Here is a 23,216-nt window from a genome sequence, read left to right as displayed (position 1 = left end):
TGTCTGCTGAGCGCCCGGGAAGCCCCTCCAAGAGGCCACCAGGCATCAGAGCCCTACAAGAGCCGCCTGATGACAACTGGCCCCAGGACCCCAGGCCTCTGCACAGTAGCCCACCTGGAGCAGGGGTGTGAGCTCACGCGCTCTTCCACACAAGCCACGGGACCTCGGTGAGCCATCTGTACCCAGCACCAGGCCTGAGGGCTGCGCGCCTGCAGGGCCGTGTGAGGCCTGGGGGCCCCCGAGCTGGACGGAAGTCAGCTCCAGGTGTGGCTGGAAGACACCGTCCCACAGATGTCATGTCCCAACATGACTGGCCTCAGAGCACGCGACGGGCCAAGGCTATGAACCTTGCCTCACACCCTCCCCGGGTGCCAATAGCAGATCCCCACGTGCGAGCATCATACAAACACCCACAGGCCACACGTCCCCTTGCAAGAGGCTCTAGGTCCTTTGTGGGCCTGTTTATCCCAGAATCGTGTGGTTCACAGCGTAGCCCTCGTCACGCTGTGCCTGTGGCCCGGACGGGCGGAACAGCACATGTCCCCCAAGTCCTCTGCTGACCCCTCCCTGCCAGCCAGCCTCAGTCTCACCCGAGGTCAGCTCAGCGGGAGTGCAGTCCTCAAACAAGCCCTCACCTTACAGTCGTCCCGGATCCGGCCACCCACCCCAGCCCGCACTGGATCGCTCCAGACTGCAGGCTCGAGAGACCAGAACGGTCGTCACTGTTAACGGCTGGTAAGGGGGCGACGTGCAGGCCTCAGGAAGGACGTCACGGAGCAGCATCGCGGTGCGTTTACGTTTTATTTCTGTAGGCAGCACTGAAAACACAGGACACCTCCACGGGCACGTTTCCCCCAGAAGCAGTGAACACCAGTCCACACCACCCCCACCAAAGCCAAACCAAGCCAACCTGCCTGTAACAGTCGTCTTAAATTCAAAGGCTGCACCCACTGGTGGCCCTCGCACCCATGACGCGGCCACAGACGCGAGTCCCCAGCTCCCCTCGCTCCCACGCAAGCACGACGTGAGCTCGCCCTCGTGCTGAGGAGGGGCGGCCCGGGCAGCGCGCTTGCAGGGAAGGTGAGGGCTGCGCAGGTCTGGTCGGGAGCAGAGGGCTAAGCAGCAGCTGTTCATGCAAAGACAGAAGCTCAGGAAACCGCACAGAATCTTGCCAGGAAAAATGTTTGCAAAGGAATCAATGTTTACAGGCGGACACACTCCGTTCAGCCTCCCTGTTCGTACCTGCACGTGAGTGTGTGTGTGTGAGTGTGTGTGTGTGTCAACACCTCGTCCGTCCTTCCCCAGCATCACCTAAACTAAGAGCCAGAGATGACATTTACCCAACAAAATTCTGTAGGATCCTGTGCATATGCTAAGAATTCAGGGTCCAAGAAAAAAAAAGAAGAGCTTTAGCAAAAATTAAACCGTTTCCGAAGTTCAGGCTAGAGACTAAAACTATGGTAAACGTAAGGAATGACTTTGTATCTAAAGTGAGTCACCCCAGGGCCCCCACGGGCCAGGCCAGGCCAGCTGCTGAGCTGCTGGAAGGTCTAGCACCCCACCACCACCCCCGTCTGAAGGACAAGCACCGTGGTGGCGGTCACCCGATGCACCAGGCCGCTCGGCCACCCTGCCCTTCCCTCGCGCTAGCTCCCAGAAATCTGCGGCCAGGAAGGAAGGAAGTCATTCCATGGACACACACTCCGGTCTCTGCCTGCACCTGTCACACCTCGAGAGCTCTAAGTAGCCCGGCAGCTGGCGGCTGAAAGGCTGAAAAGAAGGAGCGGGGTCCCGAGCCACTCCGGGGAGACGCGATCGGATTTAGTGCTGGGAGAAGCGAGGGCCGCGACCACACAGAGCCGGCTGGGCCGCCAGCTCGGGCAGCGAGCGTGGCCGCGAGTCCGTCTAGTGGTGGCCTTTGGTCGACTTCTTCTTCTTGGACTCCTCTCTCTGCTTCTGCTTCTTCCTCTTGCCACCTTCTTTGGACCCTAAGGAAACACGGCTCGTGAAACACTGTGCAGAACAACGGCTGCCTCCCCACTAAGAGGCCGACATGTTTCCAAATACTCCCCCGCGTTTAGGGGAAAAAACCCACAGTAAAGACCTCCTCTTGCTTCTGTCCACGCCACACCTGGACCTCAGCAGAAGCCCCGGCTGCCTTGTTCCACCCCACAGCGAGGCCTATGACACGGTTCCAAGAGCGTCCCAGCCACGCAGGGGGCGGGCGTGCAGCCCACGCTCCCCTCTGCTTCCCTCCGACAACCCCATCCCGCACCCACGCAAGACCCTGTGCCCCAACCAAGAAGGGTGGACACCGCCCCGGGGGACAGGCTCCCTGTAGCCCCGGCCAGGCCAGAGTCCCATCCACAGGGGCAGCCCGGCTGTGGGCTGGGCTCCTTTCCCCGGCTCTGGGCCATCCATTCCCTCGCTTCCAGGGAAGGACGAGAACCTTCCGTCTCCCTCGGGCCGTGGGCTCCACGTGCGCAGAGGCGGAGGAGCGACAGGGAGCGCTCACCTCCTCAGCCCCCTGGAGAGCCCCGGCTCCAGTTCTGCAGAAGTGACTCAAGACCTCGAGCGATGGGTCCGAACGACGCGGTGGAGGAACGGCACAGACGAGCCAGCCCACAGGCTGATGCTGGTTTCGGGAACGACGCTGGATTTCAACGGGCCGGCACCGTGGGCCTGCGCCTCAACGCCCTCGGGCCCCTGAACCTGCCAGAAGACCCCCTGAAGGCACTCTCGGGATGTTCAAGGACACGGCCACATTGTGAGGCCCCTCTCCCCTCTGGGACTCAGATGTGGCCTGTCAGCAGACACCACGGGGCCACAACACTCGTCCTTCTGCAGAACCGCAACCCTGGCATGCGGGCCAATGCACAAAGAGCCCCCCACCCCCCGACACCTGCCTCATGAGGCCAGGGGGATGCCCGTGAGGGCGGTCTGCTCGCCCCGTGACAGCATGGGGGGAGCTCACACGTGCCTCAGAGCCACACAGCCCTCATGCGAGTGACGCCGGATCCTGCGTCCCCCGGCCCTTCACCACCTCCCCCCGCAGCCCGGGCACCTGCACACCGCACCTGGGGCTCTAACACCCGCAGGTCGCTACGTCACCTGGGGCCGAGCGTGTAGGAAAGCTGCCTCGGGGTTTTCAACAGGAGGGAAAAGACAAAGGGCAAAGCCACGCGGCAGGGCACGGGAGAGGTGAGGCCGGGGAGCGGACTGATCAGCCACGATCGGGGCGAGGGGAGGGAGAGCCACTGTGAGGCGTCACACAGGGAAGCAGAGCCAGTCCGGGGACAGGTATGTGGGTCTGTTCGCGGACGTGATTACACGAAGGAGGTACAACAGGGTGACACCAGGGTGGCCCGTCCAGTCCCAGGTGGGTCTCCTGTGGAGAAACCTCCGAACGGAATCGTTCCCCTGGGGGGCTCGCAGGCCGGCCGTGAGTGGTGCAGGCAATGGCCAGTGGCCCTGAAGGAACACACAGGGAGTGGGGTTCGGAGGCCTCACGAGTGACTGGAGGCTCGACCAACCAGGGGACGGAGACCCTAGCTTCGGACTCACTGTGGGCATCACTTCGCAGAGGGGAGGACGGGCTCTTCTCCCCCAGCAGACTCGACCACATGTACAATAACCCAAGAAGAAAAAGAAACGTCCTCTGTGCTGTCCCCGCAGGCCGGAAGCTCGGGACGCCCATCAGAGGGAGGTGAGGGAGTCCATCCCCATCCACGCGCTCCGTGCCGCCTGGGCGTGCCCTACTGAGCTGTCGCTTCCACAACCCAGGCTGAGGGAGGAGGCCCCGGAGGAACATGGTGTGGCCGTGGAGCCGGCAGCTGGGGCCCCCGACCCCCACGCCAGTCATGAAGTCCTAACACCTGACCCAGAAGGGACCCTGAAGCCCCGGGGCACACGCCGGGCAGGGCTGGGCTTGGTGCTGCCATGCTCCAGCCCCAGCCCCCAGAGAGCACCGGCTATCACTGCACAGGCCCGTGTGGAACAGCGACACCTCGCTCCAAGTCCCTCTATTAACCACTCACAAGGCATTTTTAATTTTAGGACGATATCAGAAGAATAACATGGAACCAACTAAAGGAATTTCAGCACAGATGACAAAATTCTGGGCCTGTGACCCCACGGACCTGTCCCACCCGGGAGGTGCCCGTCCCATGCGTCTGGGACCCACGAGGGACACTGGCCAGCCTGAGGCTACAGATGGGCCCAAGGCCTCATGGGTACAAGACCCTGCTCAGGCACCGGCCGCACCACCCCCCGCCCAGGTCGTTCCTTCAAAGACGGTGGTCAGCAGAGCCTCAAGGGGCCCGGGGCTCCCCAGTCACTAGACGCAAGTGCGCAGAGCTGACTGAGAACAAGCAGTCCAGTGCACCCAGAGCCGCTTCTGTCTGCAGCAGGTGCAAGGGTGCTGGGAGCCAAGGGCCTGGGGCTCGGAGAGGGCCCGAGGCAGAGGCTCCACAGGGACTGGCTACGGTCCCACTCCCCAGTCCCCCCGCCCCCGACCCCACTCCAAGCCACACGTGTGGCACAACCTCAAGCGGCGTCCGAGCCAACCCCAAGAAGTCTGCTCTGGACCCTGCAGGGCGGCCACAACACAGCCTTCACCAGCCTCGTCCCCAGGATGAAGCGGCAGTGTGATCACGGGGACAGACACACCCTTCGGATGTTAAGGATCTGAAACCGCAGGACAATGGGACCGCAGTGCGGAGCCTGGACTCCAGGGCCCTGGGACTTAGAGGTTGACGCCAAGGTCGGACAGGTGAGGCAGGCACCGCTGAGCTCCGCCGTAAAGCAGAGTCACTGGGATAGTTCCTTCGAGCATCTGTGTTTGGGGACAAGGCGTACAAGAGAAGGGGGCCCTCCCGCCACCCGGAGCAGCTGGTCCGTCCACAAAATGGCCACTCAGATGCCCCGCACGGGTGCCACCCGGCACCCAGGGTCCCACACGGGGAACCATGTCGGAGACCACCGCGTGTCTGATGCACCAGTGTCACCGCAGATGCCGACCTCAGACCTCAAAACCCAGCCGCCACAGCGTCCGGGAAGGGAGGCCGGGCAGCCGAGCCCCAGGCATGAGCTCTGCAAAGCCCAGGCCCCCAGCGGCCCGGCTCCTGCGCTTCCTTCGAACCCCCATGTAGGAAAACAAAACAAAGTTCACGAGTCAGTTCTAGACTTTTGTTTGTGAATTTTCTTCATGTTGAGTGACTTGAATTTTCCTTCTGAACGATTCCGTGTCCCTGGCGCACGCAGTCCGAGCAGGGTCCACACATGAAAAGCACAAATCCTTCCTCATCACGGGACTCGGACCGTGTCCAGGGGACACGCAGCATGCAACGCTGACAAGCCTCTGTCCCCGGAGGGAAGCTGGCGGGCTGGACGGGAGGCTAGGGGTGCAGAGCAATGGCACAGGGATGGCCACGACTGCCGGGCGAGACCACGCCACCAGCCACCACCCCAGAGCTGCCAGGCCCCCCACGCTGCACGGCCACCGGCAGGCTCCCAAGGCCCCTCTCCAGGAGCCGTTCCTGCACTGAGGCGCCCCGGGGACATGTTCCTGACTGTGCGCTCACTCTGAAGAAGAAATCACCCAAGGCTTGGGAACGTGGCACAAAGCCGCCCCGGGACGCGCTAGGCCACGCCAGAGCACACAGGCTGTACCGCCTGGGGCTGGCGTCCAGGTGTCCTGAGCCCAGGGCTCATGTGGAGCTCCGGGGCATCTGCCCCCAGGAGGGGCCCCAGCGCCCCTTCACTGCTGGCCGACCCCCGCATCTGCAACGCCAGACCCGGGCTGCAGGTCTGCGCAGGAAAGCAAAGCCTTCTGCCAGCAGTGAGGAGCCCCACGGAGGGGACGGTCGGACTACTCTGCACGGCCTTCGCCGGCTCTGCGCCCAACTGCAATTGGTGCCACATCCTCTTCTCGCTTAGTGTGTGGACCCTTCTTTTGGGACAGCTTAGAAGACAAAACTAAGCGTCTGGCATGAGCTCACCGTACAATGCGTATGGGGCTCGAGCTGTAATTTCTTGTGACTTAACCCGACAGTCTTTTCAAGACCCCATTACTCATGGTGATTCAACAGCATCAGAAGCCACCCCGCCCCCGGAAGGTGCTCTGGCTGCCGCCACCCCACCAGGGAGGGGTTGCAGTCTGGGAATACAAGGCAAGCCCCAGGTCTCTCCACAGCCGAGGAGAAGGGACTGGACACGATGGGAGTCCGTCCCTGGCCTCTCGGGTCTGAGACCTGTGCCAGGGCCAAATCGGTGCCTAGAGGGGCTGATGGCGCAGACTGACAAGACCGTGAGGTTTCAGGGAGAAGAATCAAAGACCCGTGAGCCCAGGACTCTCCAGGAGGCTCGTTCCTTGCACTCGTGCTAGAGCGAACAAGCCGCCTCGCCGGGCAGCACGGGCCTCGCTCTGAACTCAGGGGCGCCGCTTGGGCCGGCTCTGCCGGCGGCAGCACAGCCCCCGTCCTGCCGTGGGAGCCTGGCTGGGCGGCGAGTCAGACCGCCAGGGGGCCCATCTCTGCACACCTTATTCTTGGGGACGGGGCCAGGCTTATGGCGTGCTTCCAACCAGACAGACAGGACTCCCTAAATCCCCGTCCTAACAGCGACTCGTTCAGGCAGAATCGGCAAGCCTGCCCCGGCCAAAGACCGCGCGGCACCAGGAGCTGACAATCGATCCAGGAAAATGTCCACACGCCCACTCGCGGCAGAATGAGCTCTTTCTGAATTCACGCAGCCCTTCCGACTCCCTCCATCTGTCACTCAATGACGCAGGAAAAGGCTAACGTCTCCCGAGGGACGCCGGCTTGTGCTAGCGCCGCCCCGGGCGGACTGGGAGCCACAATGGGCCCAGCCCCGTGTACACGCCGCTGCGGTCCGAAGCCCCAGGACACCCATGGTCAGGCAGGGGCGCCTTCCTTCCGTCCTCCACAAAACCCTGAGGAAGACCAGGAGGGGCTGCGAGGGGCCACCTGTCCGACAGAAAGTTCTGGGGCAGGAGGGGGACAGCTGCGACGGTGTGTTCTGCGGAGGCCCACACTGAGCCTCGCACGTACCGTCACGTCACCCTAACACAGGGGACCGAGGACGCATGTCTTCCCCTACCACACAGCACATGACAGTCACCGTGCTGCTCCCCGTGGTGACAACTAAGATGGGCACAAATGCGTCACACTGACGAAGAACTCAAACCCCCTGACCCGGGACTTCAGAACACAGGTCAAAGCCACCCAACAGCTGTCTTCTCGGAAATAGCCCGGGACCTTCTACGGGAGCTCGCTTCAAAGCCTCACTGGGGCTCTGCGAGAGATTACAAGCCGAGAAGCTGGAGGAAGGCAGAGCCGGGCTCTGGGGACACAGGTCGTGAACGCCCAGTGCGTCCAGGGCAGGACCGAGATGCTCCCCCGGGGAGGCAGGGGTGACAGGAGGGCCAGCCGGGTACTCTGCTGTCTCTGTAACCAAGCGCAGGGGGAGGAACAGGGTGAGGAAGCAAATGCAAGACATCCCAGCACCAAGGCCGCAGGGTGCCCGCAGGGTGCGTGAGCGGCTCGAGCTCAAGCACTAAGTGCAAAGTGACAAAAAGGGACATTTAAGGTAAAAGCAGCACCTGTCATCCTCTGCCCAAGACAACACACTCCATAGCATTGTGGAAGACGGGCACCCCGTTTTAATTGGGGGAATCTCACAGGAGGGGAGCTGAGAGCAAGAGGCCCCCTCCCACCGCCATGCTCTGAGCAGCCGCTGGCGCACCCCCCGCCCAGCCCCACCACGCTCAGCTCAGGACACAACAGCACAGGAGCGATTTCGGTCCTCTCTGGTCTCGGGAGGGAGGGGCAGCGTCCCCGCGGGGAAGCTCCGCTTTGGTTTCCCTTTGCACACCTGCAGAGAGCACGGAGGGGTCCCAGGGGCTGCTGGTGGCCTGCTGTCTGCTTGGCTCGTCCTCCTCTTCACGCATGTGCTGAGACTCGGGTTTGGGCAGGGAGGCCGGCCTGTGAGACCTCAGCGACGGGCCGCTGGTGCTGGCGGGCTGGGAGGGCAGCGCGCTCTGGCCTCTGCGTCGGCACTCCTCCAGGAGCGCGTTCTCATCGGCCACACCTGCAAGCACAGGACGGGGCGGGCATCAGCTCACGGCTCCTCTCTGCACCTATCCTGGGGCCCCCACGCTTCTGCAGAAGGAAGACGCTGAGTCCACCACCTGTGCTATCCAGGCCTGACCTTAACCTCTGAGGAGGGGTGGGGAATGGACAGGCCCAGGGCACACCAGCAACTTCACACGTCAGGAGAGCGCACGGCCTACTGAAAGCCATCGGGGGCCAGACTTTCCACGACAAATTCACCAAAATCAACCCAGTGGTTAGCACCCTGCCAGGAAAAGGCTCCAGATGCAGCCTCCCATCCCGTTGCCAGGCAGCCTGGATTCTAGAACCTTCCCTCTAAGGCAAGGAGAGGTCCGCTGGCCGGGAGGTGGGACCTCACGGCCTGTATCCCTGCCCGCACAGAGCCGAGGCCTCGACCGCACAGATCATGTCACCCCAGAGACACACCCGAGGTGGGACCGTCCTCACTGCTTGGAAAGATGTGTCTACTTGTTGTAGAAACAGAAAGTGGTTTCGCACGTTAGACACAAGAAGTAAAATCAGAAAACAAGCTCTAATGACCACTGAAAGGTCTTGGATTTCATTCTCTGAAGGCTCTTGACGGCCAGGGGCACAGCTTAGAGGAAGCTGCCCTTTGAGTCTGCAGATGACGCCGTCACTCGCCCCCATCCCCGGGAACAAGCTGGGGGAGGCCGCTCCCTGAGCCTTGCAGTTGCTCTGCCCCGTACAGGGAGGTGGGGGCATCTACCATCCGGGGAGCAAGCATCACTGGATGGCCAGACAGCCCACGCGTAGAACCAGAACCCCACGGAAAGGCCACCGTCTTCCTGGCGTGACCTCCAGGCGCACAGGTCTCTGCACGCACGGCCCGTCCGAGCAGCACTGGCTCCACTTCCCAAGACGTAGTGGGTCGGGCCATCTGCACGCTTCCCGTGACAGATGCGGGCACACCGCTCATTCACAGCAGAGCCCGGCTCGGCGCTGGGCAGAGAGCGCGCCCGCCTCCGTTCCTCCGGGGCCCGCGGAAGCCCTTCTCCCGGATCAGCTTCGGAGCCTCCAGCTCCGGCCCCGAGCCCTGGTGTGACCTTTGTCCTCACACGGGAGCACTGGCCACTACAGTCATGGCCACGCTGGAGGCGGCGAACGCACACCAGGAAAAGAAAGTACTAGAAAAACAGGAAGTCGTGCGGCAGCCCACAAGGCGCAGCTGGCATGACGAGCTGTCCAGAGTCTGAAACCCCAGCTCTGGACGCAACACGGGCGCTCCACGTGTTCTGGCCTTCGGACCCCCGGCCCCGCAGCGAGGCCTGGCTACGAGCCCCCACCCACTTCTCCCCCGCATCCGCCCACACGCCCCACCTGCCGGCCTTGACGATGCGTCAGCTCTGGGGTCGCTGACGCAGGCGGACCCTCACGGAGGGAGGGAATGCTCGGCGGCCCGCGCAGGGCCCGGGCAGGCGTCTCCAGGGTCTCTGACCCACTGCAGGCTTCTCAGACTCAAACCTGAGCTGGTGACTGAGTCAGAGGACTAAGAGGACAGGGACGTCCGGACCTGGCAGTCACGTCACTCTGGCGTGGGCACCTCAGCCAAAGACCACCCTGGGTCTGCAGCAGGAAGGCAATCAGTGGGGACCCTAGAACAGAGCCAAGATCGAGGCTGGGGGAGCACTCGGGGAGCCGACCGCTTCAGGGGTCTGTGGTCTGCTACGAAGCATCGTGTTGCTTGGGGCAAGTACAACTGAAGTATGGCTCCCAGATACACGGCAAAGGCCCTAGGGAGTGGGCGACAGGAGTCTCTGCTGGACGGGGACGTGACTTCAAAGCCTGCATTTGCAGTAGGGGTGGAAGAGGGCGGGGAGCCAGGACCTCAGTGGCTGCGGACACCCCACTGCCAGCCACACACAGGGAGTGGCCTGTGGCCGGGGCACCAGAGCACTGGCCGATGCGGTGGCCCAGACACCATGACCAGCTCTGCGCCCTGATGTTACAAGGCCCCTGCTCAGCCTGCTCTCCACCTGGGAGGGAGGCTGGGACCTCAGAAGGACAACGGGCCGCCCTCCCAGCCCCACAGTGTCACACCTTGTGATCAACCGTGGGACCCTGAAGAATACGTCAGCACGAGTTCAGAGCATGGTCCGGACCCCCCATATGTGCCTGGCTTCGTGGGCAGCCGGCCCGAACGTTGGCAGGGGCACCGGGACCGGGGTACATGGGGGGAGCCGCGCCCATCCCCGCTTACTTACCACACCTAGGGGCACTCAGATCCGAGGCTCTCCCTGCCAGCCACTCTAGTGCCCGTCAGAGAAGAGGTGACCTTCTCCCTGTCGCCTCCACAAGCACCTGCAGCCACAGCTACCCAGGACCAACCCCACGGAGCAGGAGGAGGCTGATCAGGGCGCAGACCTCCGGCCTTGCTTCTGTCATACGAGGTGGAAGGCCACCACAGGGCCGCACAAGCCACCGTCCGGGGAAGAAGCGCCAGGCCTGGGCAGTCCTGCCCGCGCCCAGGCCTCTCTGCGCTAAACCCACGGCGCTCCCCAGGCCCAGACAGGCACGTGCACCGGCTTCCAGGGCCGCGTCACATTCTGGGTTTGCTCTGTGGTTAGAATCCCAAAGTCTCTAAGATGTTAAGCTCGACGACAGTCTGAGAACGCTCTGAATATGGAGAGGCAGAAAACACGTGCACGCCAAAGGCTTCCATGCCCTCCACAAACTCAGGGGAGGGAGCCGCGTCTCCCATGTCTCTTGGATCCGGACACACTCAGAGCCCAGGAGGTAAGCATGTCACTGACTGCAGGAGGGCACGGGAAGCTGGGGTCCCGTGGGGCGACCCAGGCATGAGGCTCCTGTCCCAAGTGCCCAAGCCCACCCACCGGCTCCGGACAGAGGTCGGTGTCTGTCTCCCGTGCTGCCCAGCAAATCCTAGTGCCACTGCGCTCAGGCCTCGCGCCCACAAGGCTCCTTCCCTCGAGCCCCACTGCACGGGCCCTGCAGTGGCCATCAGTGCGTGATCAGGGATGGGCGGCCAGGGCTGAGAGCTAGGCTGTCGGGTCCAAAGCGACCCTGTCAAACAGTGCTCAGACATGCAGCTTAGCACTTACTGTCCCGCATGTCACTGTCTTCCTGACCCCACAGTCGACCCTTAAGGGGGACACAGTGACCTTTATGCTCCCCCAGGCCCATCACTCCACCAAGAGCTCCTGAGGTCTTTGGGTCTGGAGCAAGGACCATCATGTCACTGACCCCACAAAATTCCCACAAAACTGCACAGTGTCTCAAATACCAGAAAAAATGATTTAGAGAAAAGAGATAAAGGAAGGAAATGAGAAGCAAAGATTAAATCATGGTCTTACCCCAAAATCCTCGCTGGAAACGTTCTGCAAGGGCTCAGTCCCCACGGACCCAACCAAGCACTCACTGGGCCCACTAGGAGCGCACTAAGCTCACAGGCCTGACAGGTCTGTGAAACCAGGAGGCCACCATCCTCTCCCTGTCGGGGGCATGTACGCCTTGAGACTGAGGAAGGGGATACAAGTGCTGGTTTGAAGAACGACGGCGTTACACCAGACCGGACCGTTCAGAGCCCCCGCGCAGTGCCCTCCCTCCCACCACAGAGCCCGCAGCACGGGCAGGGGCTCTGGTCCTTGCAGAGGGGCGGGAAGCCCCCCAGGCTGAGTGCCCCTCACCGCGGCAGACCCACAGGCATGGGGATGGGGGAAGGAGAGGGAGGAGCGTCTGGAAGGAGGACACCCCGTGCCCCATATCAGAATGGACTGGGTTACGAAGGGGTAGGTCGAGCCCCCACTGCTCCCACCTCGTAGCAACGAAATAGGGAGCTTCTGAGGGTCTGTGCCACGGCGACAGACCCGGCTTCCCCTCAGCTCAGCTTCAAAGCAGTCCCGTTCACTGTCCCAAGCACCGACGGCAGCACCGGATACCGCGCCTGGGCCAGAGTACCGCCCCCCGCCCTCCCTTCAGAGCGTCTGTTCCGGCTTCGGTTCTGACGGAGCCCAGGGACACAGGAGAGCAGGGTCGGGAGTGCTCCTCCTGCCAGCCCAGGGCCTCGGGCCACACGCCTGATTCCCTGCTGGGCGCTCGGGGACGGCGCTCGGGGACGGCGGCGGGCAGCGGACGCCTGGGCAAGCCGGCCCAAGGGCAACTCGAGAATGCACGGGGGCCCCGGTGGCACCGACGACTTTCTGAACTAAAAGCAGCCCGACGACATCCTCCCTACGTCACCCCCCAGACCCAACGCCACGCGGAAAGCCACGTTTTGTTTCTTTGCTTCCACGGGTTTCTCCAGACGTTCTCTCCTTCGTGAAGTACCAGGCCCTCCCCTCCCGTGGCGCGCAGCAGGTGGCAGCAAGTTCAGTGGGCTGGTTTGTGCCGGACGACGCAGACACCAAGTACCTGGAAAACAGCCGCATGGAGCTCCGCGACCCACACGCAACTTACTATCTCGCTGTGATTTCCGCCGCCTCTTCTCCCGCGCACCAACTACGCTTCCTGCGGCGGACGAGCGTCCGAGCACCGTTTTCATTTGGAAAACTAAAGACGCCGGAACCGGTCCTGACCCCTGGCACCAAATTACAAGATTTAAAAACAGACGCGGCCTACCCGGCTCCCGAGCCAAAGCACACTGAAGTCACCGGGAAGCTATGAAAGGAATGCGCCGCGGCTGGCCCGGCACCGGCCACCCATCTCGTGCCTCGCCTTTCTCCCCAAATGGAGCCCAGACACAGCGCCTGCACTCTGGCTTGATGATATGCAAATGAAAACAATCTTCCAGAAATAACAGAATCACTTTTCCCCAAATAAGTACAATCCAAGAGGCCTCGCTCGTGACTGCTTTTCCGCGGCAGGGGCACGGGCAAGGCAGGGGCCACACTCACTGAAACCGTGAGCGTTCCCACCCTCAGAGGAGCGGACACAAACACCCAAAACGCACCCCCAGCCCATCGGAAGATTCAGTCAAACCTCAGGGCCTGGCCTGTGCCGGTGCAGGAGACCAGCGTGGGACACACGCTAACAGGACATGGCACGACCATGAGGTCAGTGCCACCCACCTCAGGCTCTGCCAGCGCACAGCACCGAGGACCAACGGCAAGTGGGGGCCAAAAGGGACGGGAGAACAGCACAGGGAGCAGCAAAGACTGGGACAGGCCTGGGACGGAGGACAGACTGGCCACGGGGAGGCCTAGGACAGGAATAGGGAAAGACGCATCACAGAGCCTCGGATGTCTCCTGAACTGAGGGGGTCCGAGTGCGGGTCTCAACAAGGACTCAATCCCAGCCAGCAAATGGTGGACACGGGACACTGGGACACACAAGCGGGACCGGGCAGGCAGACCAGCGCGCCTGCTCGCTAAGGGGGGCAAGGACTAGTTCTCCGAGTATCAGACATCATGAAAGCACACCATGGCCAATTACCTGAAGGGAAAACAAGTCACAGGAGGGCCCAGGCCCTGGCAGGGAGGGGCTGTAGTGCTGGGAGCAGAACATGGAACCCAGATCTGGAGTGAAGGCCAGGGAGAGCACGGAGTTTGCCGCCTGGGCCGCAGGGCACGTGAACCACATGAGGGGCCACGACGGAGCAGTCTGCAAGGAAGCTGCACCCCGAAGCCCGGCAAGGCCGGCTCCCCCCAGTACTTCGGCTGAAGCCAAGGCCAGGAGGCACCGCACCGCACCTCCTCCGTGTGGCCGCCCCACACGACCACCTCCCCCTCAGCCGGGGCTGGCCCACAGCGCCTCTCCCGTGGCGAGCGGGCAGGCGTGGGTCCTCGACAGGCCTGTTAAGACCTCAAAGCTCGTGCGTGGCATCGGCCGTGTGGCGTTCGAGGCAGCACAGCGGGCAGCCGCCCGAAACACGCAGGGGCGGCCACGGATGCTTCTGGAAAGCACAAGGGCCTCCCAGGGAAACCCCACACGCACAGCTTCTGGGACGAACCGTGCGGAGCGGCTGGGGGCTGGGGTGGGGGGCGGGACGGGGCTGGATCCCACTTACCCCACAGCCCCGGCAGAATGTGTCACAGCAGCAGTGAAGCCAGCAGGGCCGGGAACACCGAGTCCTCCGCTGGGATTATCCTGTCACCGTACCCTGTGGCAGCCGGCTGGCTGGAGGACGATCCTGAGGCGGAAACGGAAGACGACAGAGGATCGCGAGCTAGGGCTTCACACGCTCGTCTGCGGCTTGTCTACCTGGATCCATCCAGAATCACTGGGCCTCCCTCCCCAGAGCTGGGCCCATCCTGGGACGAGGGGTCACATTTGAAGCCCTGACCGCAGGACGCTGCCGACCCCCGTGTCCAACCCAATGGTAGCAGAAGTCGGAGGACCGTGTCAGGAAGAAAACGGGGCAGAAAGGAGGAGGCCACCTGCGCGCCGCCCCCCCCAACCCCCAAGGCCCCTGCAGCGACCCTGGCGGAGGTCTCAGGGCCATACAGCCCTATTCCTGCTGCAGCAGAGCCACGGGAGGACAGGACCAGTGTGGGCATGGGGGGGGGTGTCCCCTGAACTGTGAAGGGAGCCCTTGGGCCCCGAGCGTGCTGCTGGGCCTGCTTGCTGGCCCCACAGTCCTCGGTAAGCACCGCTCTGAAGCAGGACCTCACGGAGACGGGACAGATGATGTCATCAGCAGTGACTGAAGCAAACCTTGAAAGTTCATCATGAAGCAGAATAAACATTCTATTTCCGCAGGTTCACATACTCGTAAAACGGATTGTTCCGGTCTCTTCTCAGTTACTCTACCCTCTCTGAAATCCTGACGTCTGTTAAATCTTTCAAAAACCTATTTTAGATGAAGATATGTGCCCAGGAACTGCTACAGCTGTTTTACTCAGCACACCACACCAGGGGTGACCCGGGGACTGTACCCCCGCCCGAGGAAAGGGCACACAGCGCCAGGAGGTGCCTCCCGTGCGCCGTGGCTGCACTGGGGAGCCCGATGAGGCCCAGCCCCGCGTCCGCTCAACGCCAGCGGTGAACACGACCCGTCAGCAACACCGCCCTGACCCTCTCTTCAAAAGGAAATTTAGAACAAAACCAGGGGACATCTTCATGTTAAAACGTGGGGACACAGAGAACCACAATGGACATCAGAGCCTTTGTCAGAGCGCACAGCATGTGAAGGTGCTTCTGCCCTGCCCGTGTTGGCCCCAGACCAGCTGCTCAGGAAGCTAAGCGCTTCAACCCCACGTCCAACCCCGGTGTGGCCAGTGGGAAGGCACCAGCTGGTCGACGGAGTGCTCTAGCGAGTTAAGGGTCAAGGAAGTCTTTAACAATCTGTCCTTGGGGGGCGCCTGGGTGGCTCAGTCCGTTAAGCATCAGCCTTCGGCTCAGGTCATGATCCTGGGGTCCTAGGATCGAGCCCCGCATTGGGCTCCCTGCTCAGGAGGGACTGAGTCTGCGTCTCCCTCTCCGTTTGCCCCAGCTTGAGCGTGCGTTCTCTCACTCTCTGACAAATGTAACAGAATCTTTGAAAAAAACAAAAGATTGATACTATTAAAAAAAGGAGTAAGCCAAGGGGCGCCTAGGTAGCTCAGGCAAGGTTAAGTGTCTGCCTTCGGCTCTGGTCGTGATCTCACGGTCCTGGGATCGAGCCCCGCACTGGGCTCCCTGCTCAGTGGGGAGTCTGGTCTCCCCCTGCCCCCCCTCCATGCTCCTGCTCTCTCTCGCTCTGTAAGAATAATCTTAAAAAAAAAAAAAAATTCTCTCCCTCCTCTTCTGTCCTCCCCACGGCAGCTAAAGAAAAAAAAACAGAAACAGAGTGAACCAAGAATACAGTGAAGCCACTGGATAAGAAGGCAATATAAAAACTTACTTTCTCACTCGGGTGAGTAATAAAGGAAAATTAATAAAGGAAATCAGACAGGGGTGGGTACCTGAGCTGACTGTGCCTTTCATTTCCAAGCCCTTAGGAGCACCCAAGATAGGTTTGGGAACAAGGTGCCCTTTCCAGCAACCACTACAACCCACACAAGGTGATCCGGGCATCAAGTAAGGCCAAAAGAACAGGCGTCCCAGAACAGCTATATGTCTACCGGGAATGCACAAGAGGAAACGGAAAGACCTCTGGGAGAACGATGTTGTCAGCAGAAACACTCCACGTAAGTTAAAGAGACAAAAAGACCTAAACAGAGGTGTGAAGTGTAAGAAAATGAGAGAAAACTCGTCTGTGGAAGATATAAGCTATTGAACTGAAGGTCAAACCTGAGCTGCCTTTCTGGACAAGATACGAAGACGCCTACACAGGAGGCCTGGTGTGGACCCTCCAACGGTCTGCAGGCCATGGCTCAGGGAAAGACGAGGGGAGACGGTGGGTGGGACACATGGAGCCCAGCGTTCATTCTCTTCCAGCTCCAGACTGCATGTCCGCGTCCTGGCATCCTACAGGCAACCCCGCAGGCTCAGACAGGAGGTCATCTGCTCAGGCTACGGGCTGATCAGCAGCAACATTCCTAACATCGGGGACGGGCAGAGCAGCCAGCAGCCTGGCTTCATGAGGCCCTCGGCACAGCCCCCACGCCAGCTCGGTGCCAGAGGGGGCGAGCTCGCCGAGGCGGCAGCCGGAGGAGAAGGCAATGGAACACCCCTGTTATGCCGGCCCGACTTCGCGAGGACCTCTGCTCACGTGTGTGAGTGTGTCGTGCACAGCATATCAGGTGTTCACAACACGACGGAACACACCGGTCCTTAACGTCCTCTTAGGGGAAACGCACCTCCAAGCGACAGGCTGGGAAGTGGCGGATTGAAGCGTTCAGGGAGCCGGCGCCAACAGTGCACAGACAGAGCTCGGCACGGCCCCCGCCGGGGACAACGTGAAAATTCCTGAACTGTTCCATAGTTTGATGAACAGGTTAAGGGAAGGCAAAATAAAACAAAACCAGAGGAGACAAACAGTAAGAGAATCTTAAGTCTTGGGAACACACTGAGGGTTGCGGGCGGAGAGGGGGTGGCGGGACGGGGTAACTGGGTGGTGAAGGAGGGCCCAGGAGGTGATGAGAATTGGGTATTAAATAAGACTGATGAGTCATTAAACTCTACCCCTGAAACCAGTAATATACAGGTTAACTAATGGAATTTAAATACAGAATTTAAAAGTGAAAAAGAACCATTCAGGAAGGAACACAACCACATGACTTGGTCCGGACGTTAAGAATTCTCTACAACCAGGGACACCTGGGTGGCTCAGTTGGTTAAGCAGCTGCCTTCGGCTCAGGTCATGATTCCAGCGTCCTGGGATCGAGTCCCGCATCGGGCTCCTTGCTCAGCAGGAGCCTGCTTCTCCCTCTGCCTCTGCCTGCCATTCTGTCTGCCTGTGCTTGCTCTCTCTCCCTCTCTCTCTGACAAATAAATAAAATCTTTAAAAAAAAAAAAAAAAAAAAAAAAAAGAATTCTCTACAACCAGGAAGGCTGCCGCAGTATACTCAGGCACAATCGTTAACTCTATTACGTAAGAAACAAAACGGGGCAATGCCTGAGCAGCGAGCCTCCCACAGGCATCAGCCTACACACAACCGCAGTGTCACCGCGTGCCTGGGTGAGGACAGAGCGACGGCGCCGGGAGCCATGCTCCTGTGCGGGCCACCCTTCCCACCAGCACGTCAGGCTGCCTCTGGGAAGAATGCGTCCACCCAACGCACTACGATCCACCGCCCGCGCCGCACCAGTTCTGGGGCGGGGCCCGCGCGGGGCACAGGGGCACATAACGTGGTCTTCCCCAAGCAGCAGAACAAAGGAGCCATCCCAACCAAGGCGGCATCTTAGCTCCGAGTCCTTCGGCGTGGCTCCCTACCACTCGCACACAAAGGCCTGTGTCCGGTGTCTCCTACCCACATGTGGAACGCTTTCAGCATCAGGATGTTGTCCCCAGCGGTCAGCAAGAGAGGGGAGTGGGGTACGATGGCAAGACACCCCTCCCTCACACGCCTCAATCCCGTACGGAATACACTGCCGTTTCCTAGACTCTGAAACTGACCCTTTACTACGCAGGGGTCCACGCAGCAGAGAAATGTTGTCAACCAAGATGTAGCTCAAGCCCTGCCACACCACACCTCGTGATTACTTGGCATAAAGGAGCACTTGCTGTCCCAGACGAACAAGGACGGCCAGAGAGGGACAGCCCTCGCCTCGCCGGGCTTCCTCCGCAAGCACCAGCGCCCACAGCGGTGCCACCCAAAGGGCCTCTAGTCCTGGACACTTGCCCTCGGGAGAGTCCTCCATTTTCTAAATGCTCAGACACGAGGGCAAAGACCAATCGTCCCCTGGGGGCTCCCCCGTTAATGATTCATCCACCCAGGGAATCTGAGATTGCCTGACCACAAAGACAAGAAAAAAGTATGTGCCACCCAAAGGCAAACAGCGAGCTCATGGGCCTCTTGGTGCCCACGTCCACCTCTCCCCCAGCGAGTGAGACTCTGAAGTCCCAGCTAGTCCTGGTCTCCACACATCAGGGATCACTGTGACCAACGTTTCTGATACGATTAAGATCTGTTCTAACTTTCCCTCCCTTGACCCTCTCGAGGTCAAGCTGTAGGAACTCATTTCGCCAAAAGGAAAAGCATCTGGCCTATCACCATCCCAACCGTTAATCAGACTTACAACCAAGGTCTACATCTAGTTAACGCGACCCGCTACAGCTCAAGGAACCGCGGCTTCCTCGCAGCTGACCAAGCAACAGCAGAAAGGTCCCCATGTGACCAGACTGGGAAATGTATCTAAAATCAAAGCGGAGGGCGCCTGGGGGGCTCAGTGGGTTAAGCCTCTGCCTTCGGCTCAGGTCATGATCCCAGGGTCCTGGGTCGGCCTGGCGCTGGGCGCTCTGCTAGGCAGGGAGCCTGCTTCCTCCCCTCTCTGCCTACTTGGGATCTCTGTCAAATAAATAAAATCTTTAAATAAAAAAAATCAAATCAAAGCAAAGCAGAAGCACTGCACGGCCCATACAGACACAGGAGATGGGGGTGAAGAAAAATGAAGGTCTGTGTTTCCTGAAGGCCTTGCATCATTTACCCGCCCGACACGCAAGTTACTGACCAGAGACACACACGAGCTGGTTATCAGAACCTCTTTTTTTTTTAATGTAAGCCACTGGGTCGTATGGGTCAACCCCTCCTGGCCACACAGCATCAAGTGTTCAATTTACTAAGCAAATTCATGCCTGAAAACCACCAGAGAGGGTAGCCGGTACCTCCAGGCCGTACCGAACATGCTGAAGGCTGCTTTTCGCCTCCACCGAGCAGCAGCGCAGCACGGCCGGTTCCAAACGGCTGCTGGGTTCTCGGAAAGTACAAATACTTTCAGTAATTATGTATCGCTTCAAAGAAAAAGGAGACCAGCAGTCCCTGAAGGGGGTATGATAGCTAGGAGCCAAGTAATCACGGAGAAATGTTAAACCTTTAGGAGACGCTTAACAGAAATGACAATGACGGGAAAGATGCTGTCTTACCTCCCCTGGAGCTTCGCCGTTCTGTAAGGAACAGACTTCCGGGGCGCCCGGGGGGCTCGGTCCAGCATCTGTCTGGGACCGAGCCCTGTGCTGGGCTCCCTGCTCCGTGGAGAGCCTACTTCTCCCTGTCCCTCACCCTGCCTGTGTGCTCTCTTTCAAATACATGGACAGAACTTTTTTTAAGGGGGGGTGGAGAGACGTCAGCAAACTAGTCACACAGATTCTTAGAGTAACTTCAATAAACCTAAAGCTAACTGCACAGACTTCTACAATTTGCCCTTCAAAGAATGTCAAAAAGGGGAAAAAAGACAAATGCCCATTCACGCGGCCACTAACACCGTCATCGTCCTCATCGTAGTTACCGAGTTTCCAAACTCGCCTCTGGATCCTCTGAGCGGCGAAGGACAGCGAGAGGAAGCAAAATCCATCGGAGCTCGACCAGACCGACCGAGGGACGGCCACAGGGGCCCCGGGGAAAGAGCAGCCCAACGCCCATCAAGACTGCGCCGTCCCATCTTCAGTGACTGTAAGGACCTCCGCCCCCAGACAGCTACGCAGCACAAAGCAGACAGGACACAGCGTGTGACACACGATGCACTCAGGGCACAGGCACGTCAGGGCAGGCGCCCCCCAGCCTCTTCCCCAAGGCCCCCGCGGCTACAGAAACACGGAAGAGCGTGGGCACTGACCAGCGGACGGAGCCCGCACCACAAGCTTGGCGGGCACGTCTTCTGGCACGTCCTCGCGTGAGCACCGCTGCGGCGTGCGCAGGGCCGCGAGGCGTCTTCCCGGGCTCGAAGAGACGACTTCCCGTCCTCTGCGACACGGAAGTTCCCCACCCCGCTCCCAGACTCCTAAAAGGAACACTGCTCTCCGCGTCCCCAGTGCAGAACAAAGGCCGCGCTCTCCACTGCCGCTTTAGGACACTCGACGGGGATGTGCCCAGCTCGGCGGGAAGGCCCTGGAGTCTGAGACCACCGGCCTGTGCCACGCATCGTGGGGAAGAGCTGACCGCGGGAGACGCACCCAACAGTCTCGGCCACCCCCGAAGGTCTGCAGACAAGAAGCCACAGCTCTAGCGCGACGCCCCCCGGGAAGCTCTAACAGATTAGCCAGGACGCCTCGTCAGGAGCCCGATGTCCCTACAAGACCATCACCCCACCCACCTCTAACGACAATGGTCAATGCCACGTCTGTTTGGTTCCAGGTACCAACTGCAGTTTCTCGTACCAGAGAAACCATCTACCCTAACAGCCTAAACCGAAATGGGCTTTCTGGTGTCACAATTCCGGTCTGTGAACTTACAAGCGTTCTCTCGGTGTGACACATCTCCGTGCCTCTCTTCTCGAGACGTTCCAGCACCTTCCATGGCTTCCCTCAGTTCAGCTGTCTTGAAGAACTGACACTAAGGGGCGCCCGGGTGCCTCAGTCAATTAAGCAGCTGCCGTCAGCTCAGGTCATGGTCCCAGGGTCCTGGGATCGAGTCCGGCGCCGGGCTTCCTGTTTAGTGGGGACCCTGCTTCCCTCTCCCTCTGCCTGCTGCTCCCCCTCTGCTGGTACTCCTCTCTCTCAAAAATTTAAAAAAAAAAAATAATTTACTCTACATTTTGCACTGATCTTTATATTTTCTGTGGGATTTTCTACAATACTGTTTTCAACAAAAGCAGGTTTGATTCTGTGAAGACTCTAGGGTCCGTGGGCAATTTCCACATGCCTTCCAATCGGGCCTGCACAGACAGAAGCTTGTGTGTCACGAAGGAACTGCCCCGTGGCGGTCCTGTCTTTCCGGCACCCTAGGCTTACCTAAGCCCCTAGGGCTTACCCAAAACGAAGCTGAGTGGGGGCCGTTCAGTGTACACCCCTGTGGCTGGGTTCCAGTTGTCGGTGCTGACTGGGGCGGATGTGGACGTCCGAACAAGACCTTTAGTTTTGTTCCCATTCACATCTCTGTCAACCCATGGCGTCCCGTCTTTACGTGGGTCGGCACGAAACGTACGCTAGAAACCTAAAACCCACTTGGAAAGAATGAAAGAGCCACACAGCCGTGTCCTCCTTCCCCATAAAACGGTTACCACAGGAGGAGCTTCAACGAACTGCTCGTCCTTAAAGGAGACACAGAGGAAAGCCTCCACCCCCCCGAAAGCGCGGAGAAGCCGAGCGCAGGTCACTCGCATCCGTGGGCGCCGCGAGGAGCAGAGCCGCGCAGGGTGAGGAGACGCCAGAGGCCCAGGCACAAAAATCATACACGGACACAGCCCCTCTCAGGAAAGAACGCACCAAACACATTTGCATTTATTTTTCTTTTTTAAAGCAAATGACAAAGACCCAGTTTACCAGCTTTACTTTAAACCTAAGCTTAACATTACATATTTAAACAATTGTCAAATCTTACTAAGCTGCCAGCATTCATGCACAACTAGAAAAACATCCTCAATTTATTATTAAACGAGAAATGTATCACCATTAATGTATTAATATCTCTCACTACTAAATACTGAGAAGAACTGAAATTATTTTTGTGGAAGATTCATCCTGGCAATGTTAACTTCACAGCAGGCTGACTCTAGCGGCTCACGTTTCAAACACAATGGGAAGCAGGTCCGTGCTGGTGTTAGTGTACGGAAGAGTCACGGCCGCCTTGGATTACGTTTAATAAAAAAGCAAAGTGCATACAGAGATTTACAACAATTTTAAAGACAAGAAAACAAAACAAAAACAAAACGAAACAGAACCAAAAACAAAAAACAAACAAAAAAAAACACCAAAAACAGAAACCCCCAAACAATGGTCCTATTATGTGGTCCCAACAAGAAACTCAAAGGTCTAGGACAAACAGGGCTCCGGCGAGCTGTGTATAAATACTTCAGACTAGGTACATTATACTGAAAGTGGAGTTCGTTTGAAATCTTCCCAAAAAAGCGCTCGTGCCGGTCCTCGGCGCGCCCGTTACCGCTCACGCTCCGGCCGCGCGCGAGCCTGGTTACTTGTTATCCAAGCGCAGCAGCTGCTCCTTACCATTTATCGTTAAGGACTTTAACTGGCCGTTCTCTTCAACTTCTACTCTCTCTTCACCGTTCTCCACAATTCTGAAAGAGAAAATGCACCGCAGACCTTTTTTAGAGTCCACACACTGAGCATTACCTGCCTATTTTAAAACGGCGGCACTGCCACCAGCACACAGGAAACCACTCCTGCTGAAGGCTAAGAACCCAGGGCAGAGCAACCTAATGACGACGGCTCTTCCCTAAAGTGCATTCCTCCCGACAGACCGAGCTGCGTCCCCAGCGCAGCCCTGCTGCCCACGGCCTGGCTGCCCACGGCCTGGCTGCCCACGGCCTGGCTGCCCACGGCCTGGCTGCCCACGGCCCGGCTGCCCACGGCCCGGCTGCCCACGGCCCGGGTGCCCACGCGCTCTGCAAGTGCGGACAGCCCGCGGCTTTCGCCCGCAGGCCGTGCTCTCCACCTCCACGGTCACTACGCTGTCACACGCTCTGAACGTGGCTCCACGCAAAGACCACCTCCACTGGAGAAACACTGAGCAGCATTTCAGGGGGAAAGCTCTGACTCAGACACTGGAGGACCCCCCCGGTGTCAGATTCAACCCGCACTGCACACACCGAGCACCCGCAGAAGACACGTGGCGCCCCTGGAGAGCACGTCTA

The 23,216-nt window shown here is 59.6% G+C and overlaps 1 protein-coding gene across 1 annotated transcript in view; it reads right to left on the bottom strand.

The window, feature by feature from the left end:
* Positions 1–782: 782 nt before the first annotated feature.
* The window catches only part of DNAJB6 (DnaJ heat shock protein family (Hsp40) member B6), a 61,018-nt gene continuing 38,584 nt past the window's right edge, over positions 783–23,216 (bottom strand). Inside the window, 3 exon segments of the mRNA XM_047694165.1 lie at positions 783–1,988; positions 7,894–8,109; positions 22,570–22,640. Coding sequence (XP_047550121.1) covers positions 1,906–1,988; positions 7,894–8,109; positions 22,570–22,640 — 370 coding nt within the window. The 3' untranslated portion in view covers positions 783–1,905.

The sequence above is a fragment of the Lutra lutra genome, chromosome 11 (assembly GCF_902655055.1).
Source record: "Lutra lutra chromosome 11, mLutLut1.2, whole genome shotgun sequence".
In the NCBI taxonomy this organism is placed as follows: Eukaryota; Metazoa; Chordata; class Mammalia; order Carnivora; family Mustelidae; genus Lutra; species Lutra lutra.
This window is presented reverse-complemented; position numbering and strand designations above follow the sequence as displayed.